Source organism: Pogonomyrmex barbatus, unplaced genomic scaffold, assembly GCF_055798465.1.
Source record: "Pogonomyrmex barbatus isolate J1 unplaced genomic scaffold, ASM5579846v1 scaffold11, whole genome shotgun sequence".
Classification (NCBI taxonomy): Eukaryota; Metazoa; Arthropoda; class Insecta; order Hymenoptera; family Formicidae; genus Pogonomyrmex; species Pogonomyrmex barbatus.
In genome coordinates, this window is record NW_028297107.1 from 2,856,540 (window position 1) to 2,864,780 (window position 8,241).

The window sequence follows — 8,241 nt, forward strand, 5'->3', positions numbered from 1 at the left end:
TCACGTTTATTTTTCAGATTGTTTATTGTTTGGTAGTTTATTTTATTATTATCACGCTACTGAACGTTATATTCCTGGGACATATACGATTGTTTTACGATTACCCGCCGGAAGCGATCAATAATTAATCGGATTATTTAACAAAATCAAGTGTCAGTTCGGTTTTGTCACCGCTAGATGGAGTAATCTGCTCAGTTTTTAGCGGAGAGCTGTTGCGTCGTTTTGAGTATCAAATTTGAAAGTAAGTATTAATGTGCGAATGAATTAAAAATTTCGCACAACACATTTGAAGGGAAAATTAGAATTAATTCTGATAGCTGCACGAAAAGTATTTTTATCGAAATCGACTCGAAAATTACGCGTTTGATTGACGTTTCCCAACTTAACCTTAAAAGTTACGTGAAATGAAGATAGTCAATAATTTGAAACTCATAATATTATATCTAACGAAATAAATTTTGATATTTTCTCTAACATTGTACTTATTCCTGTTCATTCATCATTATTTTGAAGCATCTGTTCATTCACCACTGCAGACTGTGACATCAGAAGTGAGAAAGTATATAATAAAAATTGCAAAATATATTAAAATGAAAATATATTTCAATAAAACAACATTTATCGGTAGAACCTATTTGTAAAATATACTGAAAACTTTCCTTTTGTTTTGTTAATAAATAATTATATATCTGAAAATAAGTTATGCGTAACCAAAAATGAAATAATCCAGTGAAATAATCCAGTAAATATAAATTAATATAATAATAATAACATTACATCAATATTATAATTTCCCTTTCAACCTTATGAATATAATATGATACATATTGTACATAACAGTTACATTTGTGAATAGGAAATTGTACAACATTAATGTAATATCATTGTTATTTTGTGTTTACTAGGAAATATATTCAGAACTATGATAACTGTCCAATTAATAATATATAGAAATAAATGTGATTTAATTCACTTCTGAAATAAGAACATAATTCTTAATCCATGTTATAAATTTATTTTATTAATTGCAAATGTTAAAAAATATTTCTATTTTAATACATTGGCATGAATTTTATATATGTATTTTCTCTTCTAAAATCACAATCTGAGTTATAAATAATGATCAGAATCTTTAATTCTGATAACATGTTTTAGAATACTTGTTACATACATTTTACATCCTGAAAGGATGTAAAGACAGTAAATTTCCTATATATAAACATTCCTATACATATGAAGATAATAAAATACAGAGATGCACATATAATTATTCCTGATGTTATATTCCAGATGGGTCTTGCACGGCACGCTCAATTCATTAGTCGTACGATCTTTGTGCAGAACAATGATGTGGACAAGGCATGTCGCGTGCTAAACCATATATTGTCCAAAGAGGACATCTTCGGACAGTACAGACGCACAAGGTATTATGAGAAGCCGACTCAGGTTAGACGTAGGATCAACTTCGAGACGTGCAAGGCAATCTACAATGAGGACATGGATAGAAAGATTAAATTTCTTTTACGCAAAAACAGAGTAGATCCTTTCCCCGGTGCGTCGTAAGTTTGTAAATTCCATTTTAAATTGTACAAAGCTGTTTATAGCTTGGCGCCATGTGATCTATTTATGAATAATATTATCGAAAATATAGAAAAAAAAGTGTTCTGTCGCAAGAACGTGTTTATTGTCCCTCTCACTACTGTTTTATTTATATTCGTATCTGACACAAATTAATTCAGGATATCTTCTGAACAAAAGCGAAGTTGCTGGTATTTTTGTTTATTCACACACACACACACACACACACACACACACACACACACACACACACACACACACACACACACACACACACACACACACACATTGAACGCTCTGACATAGATTCCGATAGCACACAGATGAATCTTTATACCAGATACAAATTAGCAGAACATCCATGGATATACAAAAATATAACTTTTATCGAAAGAAATGGATCAATAAGGAACGTGCAAAATGATAACGAAATAGCATTACGATTTAAATGTTATACATCGCCGAGATACGAAATGAAAAATCATTCTGGCCGACAGAAATGTGCATTTTTCCGCTATCTAACGTCATAAGTAACTCCAAGATGTCAGTTTGCTCGGCAAACACGCGTCTCCCTCTCCTCTCTCTCATTTTTTTTCCTTTCCACTCTTCTCTTTCTTTCACTGTAAGCGACTTCCATCATCTTTCTTTCGCGAGAAAGAAGGCGCGAGAGGCGAGAAAAGACAAAACGTCCGGCTGGTTGGTCGACTTTCCTGGCAACGACTTCGCCAACTTGGCGAAAATTGAATAGATAGTGGCGCCCGAACTATGCCAAGTTTTCCAGCGGGGTTTGTGTCGTTGTGAGCAAGGAGGGTAATTCGACCCCTGTGGAAAGAGCGAGAAAAGTCGAGGGGAGACGAGGGAGAGAAAGAGAGCGCGCAGTTGCTTCTGTAGCCTCCACTCGGCGATAACCCCGACGACGACGGCGTTATTAGACTAGGATAAGTACTTCTACCCATGCTCGCGGCTCGATTTTCAAAATCGTTCCCACAGCGAAAAACAAAACGTTCGGCGACGGAACATCCCGTTGCAGTATCAGCGCGAAATTCGAGAAACAGAAATCGTCTCGTACGTTCGTTCATGTTCAAGTTTACGCCGTTCAAGTTGGCTCGCCTTCGAACGCACGAATATACAATTTACGATCGCGTTAGATTAGGCGCCGGAATGAAACCCTACGAGTCATTCCGGATGATTATTGCTGTAAACTCGACTTGAAATTGTATTTCTCTCATTCGAGTCATTCAGAAGTAAATGTAATCGAACATTCTATTTTTCTTTTTTCATTCTGGAAGGTCTATGTGATCCCATTTAAGTCTTTAAGGGCTGAAAATTAATAAAAAAGTCTAAACCGAAGCGTCTGTCAATTTGTAACATTGTACATAAAGTTTGAAAGTTTTTTAATTACCAAGTTCGTCGGAGTCTGTCGTTGCAGACAAGAGAATACCACGTAAACGTAATATCCATCCAAAGGGTCCGTCCAGAAGAAATTCCAGTTGTCTATGAGAGTGTAAGAATACCTCATAAAAGATGCAAATATTTCGCATAACGGATAGACTGTCTCCGAAAGGGTTAAATGGGTTAAATGGTGATAAATTCCAAGAAGTCGTCGGGAGAGGGATGGGGGTCGGGGAGGACGTAGAAAGCTTCTCAAAGTGCTCGTCAAGTCGTATAATTCGCGATTTATTTGACCCCGGTCGTCATAAATCCGGCCTCGGTGCGTTATTCCCGTAACTAGGAGTAGCAAACGGATCTCATTTCAGCCATTGGGACCGCACTGTCATGCCACTAAAGAGAGAGAGGGAGAGAGCGAGGAGGAGGAGGAGGGAGGGAGAAAGAAAGAGGCTAGAGGGGACGATCCTCGTGTCGTCTCGCTTGAGAAGGCGGTTTGGCTTAACTCCCGGGAATCTGGATCCGAAACTATCCGGCGAACTACTCGCAAGACAGTTTGCCCAGAAACGGATTTCTCAGTCCCGGGGGATGCCACCCTGTCTGCGGCCCCCACCTTTGGCCGTCATCCTCCTTCCTCGACCATTTCGATTTGAAACTCCGCGTGTGCCTCCTTCGCCGGCCGAATGACACGATGGCTCCATTATTGCGCGAGTGCTTTTGGGTATTACGTTATGCGGTGGGATCGGATTTCAAACCCCTTGCCCATCAAAATTCTCGAAATAGAAAAGGAAGCGCGGAAAAAAAGGAGAGAGAGAGATTCGTCCGCGAATATGAACGTATCGGAGAAGGTCTTCCCTTAAAAGTTTTAGATAAAACCGCTAACGTTGAATATATTTTTGCGCGATTATGCCTCAAATTGAATTTCGAGGCAAATCTACTTTAAATCCGTTGAAAAATACGATCTTTGCCCGTAATTTTATATCGGGGTTGTTTCGAATAAAATTTTATATTTAGTTTATTTCAAACGCAAAATGTATTCTAATTTCCAACGATAACTTCGTAATGTCCGAGTGAAAAAAATTCACGATTATTAAAAAGATGAGTAAATTATAGGTCCGTTGAAAAGAGGGTAGATCGGATACTATCGCGTCGATTCTCCATATTTTCCGTTATATATCTTTGTTGGATATATCGGCGGAAAGAGTGCAGAATCGAGAGAGCTACAAAATTTTTATTTAAACATTGTTCCGACGTTTGCCCCGCTTCTGAAAACATTCGAGCCGAGGCGAAATTATGTCGGGGTATCTTTAGTGGATCGTTTTTCCACGAGACGGATACGTCTGAGCTCGCGCGATCCCTCCCGAATGTTCGCCAAGTTTGAACCGCATCGGAAATTTCGGATTTAAGAGATTCGTTTTGTCAGTTCGCAAGCCGTGCTTACCGCAAACTTTATTCGCGACACCGGCTTATCCCCCTCGCCCTTTTATAGATCAAGTCGGAATAAACTCTTGAACTTGATTACCATCTCCACAAAGGACGGAAGGGAAGCGATATTTTTTTTCCGGAGGATCCCGGAAAATTTGTGCAACGTATGAGAATCCTCATGGTAATATCGTGATGTATAATATAATCCCTCTATTACTAAATCGCAAGAGTTTGCATAGATGGTTACAGATTGCAAATAGTTATGGCTCTTTGCTCAAACAGTTTAGAGCACACGCGGAATCCACATGCAAACACATAGACACACACACGCACACACGCACGCACTCTACTCGTACCTCTCTCGTAAAGAGGATCCGGAAACTGTCGGTTCACTTTTCGCTGGTCGTTACTCCGTCACGAGATCCCGGAAACCGCGGAGGTCTTATCCATCCAAATCTCACCTCGCGGGATTAACTGCCTTTTAGTAAGTCGGCTATACCGCCTCCTTCGAGATGCGCTTATCAAAGGAACTTCCGCGACGATATTTTTGTCCGTCTTCGTACCTCTGAGAAAAAGTTCTCGCAAGACGGAATTAGCGGGAACTTTATAGCCACGGTCGTAAAGAACCAGTCCGCGGAGTTAAGCCGTGCACGCGCCCCGATCTTCCCTTGGCCTTTTTTTATCTTTTTTTTTCCCCCTTCTCTCGATTCCTTTCTGATTTTCCACGTTCAATGGAACCTACTTAATTCAGTCGTCGTAGACCGCCTTTGTAGACCATTAAAAGCAAATTTGTTATATGACATAATATTGATTCAGCGTGCTGAGCAGCTTAACATATCAAATTAATGAACAGTACCTCCGCAAATGTAAAATCTAAAGTATCTCGATTGATCTAACGCGAAACGTATCGCATTCGGCACTTTACCTCCGTTTCGTTTATCCTCGTCGTCTCCGTAATTGCGCGTGAAAGAATCGACAAGGTAATCGATAATCGATAGAGCCATCGCGCGTTTTCATATCGAAGTTACTAAAAATAAACGTTAAATTTCTCAAAAGTCAAATTTACGTTGCGATAAATTTTAAACATCGGTAATCCAATTTTATACCCAATCGCAAGACATTAATGATAAACAGATCCGCAAATTAAACGTGCAATCGAGTTCGATTCCAGTTCTAAAATAACTGACGGTTAACTTCCCCGCCGCGCGTATTCCCACCGCGCGGTCTCTCTCGTTGCTAAATAGGATCGTCTAATTCTGAATTTCGACAGCACAATAGAAGTGATCGAAGTGCCACGAAATTAGGGACCGGGGATCAAGAGGCGAAATATCGCTCCGGTCCGATTTATCGGGGAGGCACGATCGATCTCCGCCGAATGTCAATATCCCCCTTCTAAGTCCTTCGAGGGGAGGCAAGGACGTCGTTCGTTATAGGACGATTACTCCGGGACCGTGGCTACTCATGAATAGCCGAGGGCCGAGTGTACAAAAGCGCGCGAGAGGCACAGAGACGGCCGTATCCTCTCGTGCATATTGCAAGGGAAGCCTCAAAATTACTTTCGAGCTCGGTTGGTAGTTAATGCGCACCTCTCTCTCTCTCTCTCTCTCTCTCTCTCTCTCTCTCTCTCTCTCTCTCTCTCTCTCTCCTCTTTTTCTCTCTGCCTCTCTCCCTTTCTCTCTTCGCGCACCGGGCTTTAAATATTCCAATTGACGAAGTTCGCGTCATCGGTCGGTCGACCGGCCGGCCGCTCGGTGCCACGACAACGGGCGCACCGAGAAAACCAAATGAGCCGCGACGTAATTCAGTCTCCAAGTTTTACGCGCCGTCACGAATCGCAACGTCACGTCACGTTGACGTTTCAGCTTGGAGAACCCATCCCTTTTCCAGCGGCGGAGCACGAAGCCCACCCCGGTCCGTGCTCATCGTGAAGGGTGGAGATGCGCCATCGAGTGACCCGGCTGAAGAGACAAACGTTTCGTTAGAAATGATTTTACCTCTCGCTTTATTTTATACCCTCCCTCGCGAGGGAATATCCCGTTCGTCGTGTACTTAACTTTGAAATTGAAAAGTACGTCATTTAAAGCCGGTAACGAGGGTAGAACCGTGCTCGCCGATGAGGAACTAGAATTTTCGCCGGAAAAAAAGCGGAAGAAATGAATATGCGGAAAAGCGTGAAAAATGCGTCCCGCTCACGAAACGTGCCGGAGATCGCCCGTATCGATGCCCGAAATCCTTTCCCGGCGAATACGCGAATACCTCTGTATATATCGAGCGACCGAAAATTCAAAATAAGACAACGAACTCGCGGGAATATGGGTCCTGTTGTGCGTGAGAAAAGCCCCGTCAGTTATTTTAGTGTTCGCCGCGAGAAATCGATGTTAAAGACATTATATCGTCGTTGCCGCCGTCGTCGTGTCCTCGTCCTCGTCGCTGTCGCCACGTCGTCGTGTATGGCAGTTCGTAGTCGATTGAAAATCGACGAAAAACGAGAAAAAGGAAGCGCGATCGACGCGAGCGAGGAGAGGAACGTTTCGCGAGAGTCGAGGGGACGATCGATGAATATGGAACGGAAAAAGAAAGGGGAGGGGGGGGAGAAAAAAGGAAAATATGTTCGCGGTCGGCGAATAAAGACGCGCGGAAATATTCGCGGGCGATTCGATATCGTTGTACACACGTACACTGACGTCACCAAGGCACCCGCGTCGTAGTTTCTACGAGTCCCAGGCATCGACGTAGATTCAATTTGATGCTAATACTTGCAGATGATATACCACAAAGGTATCAGGCCACTGATGAAAGTTAAACAGCCGGTACGCGGGAGTGAATGGCAAAGTGGTATTACAACAACTTTCATATGCTCCGAACCAAGTATGCGTGCAAACGGCGAACAATGCACGTTATGTATGACAATTTTCGTCGTTCCTTTTTGAACAATGAACATTAATGCGCGATTATTTGCCCGTGCAGCGCGGCACGTTTTGTTGAATCAAAATACTTTGCGGCGACGGTCCGCATTGTTGTACATTGTATCTAACATCAAGTCTGAAATAAAAATAAAATTAGTTGTCCTACACATAAAATGAAATAACGGAGGAGATGCATAATTTAATAATGTAATTATTAAATATTTATATTTATTTTTCTTCTATTTTTAATTTTATTATCGCGAAGGATTAGTCTTTTTTTGTAGATTCAATGCGTTTTATGTAATACTTTCGTTTTTAGAAACATAAAGTTTCAAGTATATTCTTACTCTCATGTTATTACCTATTTACATGTTTACATTCTTAAAATAAATATTTTATGTAAATAAATTGCAAATAAAGACATCGTTAATGACGAATATAATATAAATGTAAAATGAAAATGAAAATAAAGAATTAAATGCCAGGTGAAATTGAACGCGTTTTATTATTGATCCTTCGTTAGGGGTTTAAAAAACTTACATCATCAGCGGTACCTGTCAGGTCAGGTCTTTTTATATTTTAATTAAAATAAATTTTACGGAAAGCGTAAATATAAATCGGAATTTCTCGATTCTTTACAACAAAAAGTATTACATTTATTTCCTTTTTAACAATTTTATAAGAATTTCAAACTTCAGAAACGACAAAAATATTTTTCGTTGTGGCTGAAATGTCCACACGATCCTCCAGATTATTAGCTGTCAAACGGCTTATAATAATGCCATTATTACGCTATATCGATTATTATAATTAACTACTAATAAACACGATACTGATCTCTTAATATAAATTGATCTCTATAAAGGAAAAACATGCTTTTCGTGCGCAAGGATTTATCTCGCAATCGCCCGACCTTTCTTTTCTTTGATTTTTGATCTCCTATTTT

The 8,241-nt window shown here is 40.4% G+C and overlaps 1 protein-coding gene and 1 long non-coding RNA gene across 3 annotated transcripts; one reads left to right on the forward strand and one right to left on the reverse strand.

Annotated features, from left to right (window-relative positions):
* Positions 1-154: 154 nt before the first annotated feature.
* On the forward strand, positions 155-1,676 carry mRpS21 (mitochondrial ribosomal protein S21). 2 transcript variants are annotated; one of them, XM_025217362.2, is made up of 2 exons: positions 155-241; positions 1,291-1,676. In XM_025217362.2, exon 2 carries the CDS (start codon positions 1,291-1,293, stop codon positions 1,561-1,563), a length of 273 nt encoding a protein of 90 aa, XP_025073147.1. In that variant the 5' UTR covers positions 155-241; the 3' UTR covers positions 1,564-1,676. The 2 variants fall into 2 exon arrangements, with proteins under 2 accessions (XP_025073147.1, XP_088927430.1); XM_089071304.1 differs by lacking the exon at positions 155-241 and adding an exon at positions 402-551.
* Positions 1,677-1,801: 125 nt separating this feature from the next.
* On the reverse strand, positions 1,802-7,587 carry LOC148937712 (uncharacterized). Its single transcript, XR_016138038.1, has 2 exons — positions 2,981-7,587; positions 1,802-2,898 (listed from the first exon to the last, which is right to left on the reverse strand). It is a non-coding gene; the product is annotated as an uncharacterized LOC148937712 (long non-coding RNA).
* Between the last annotated feature and the right edge of the window lie 654 nt (positions 7,588-8,241).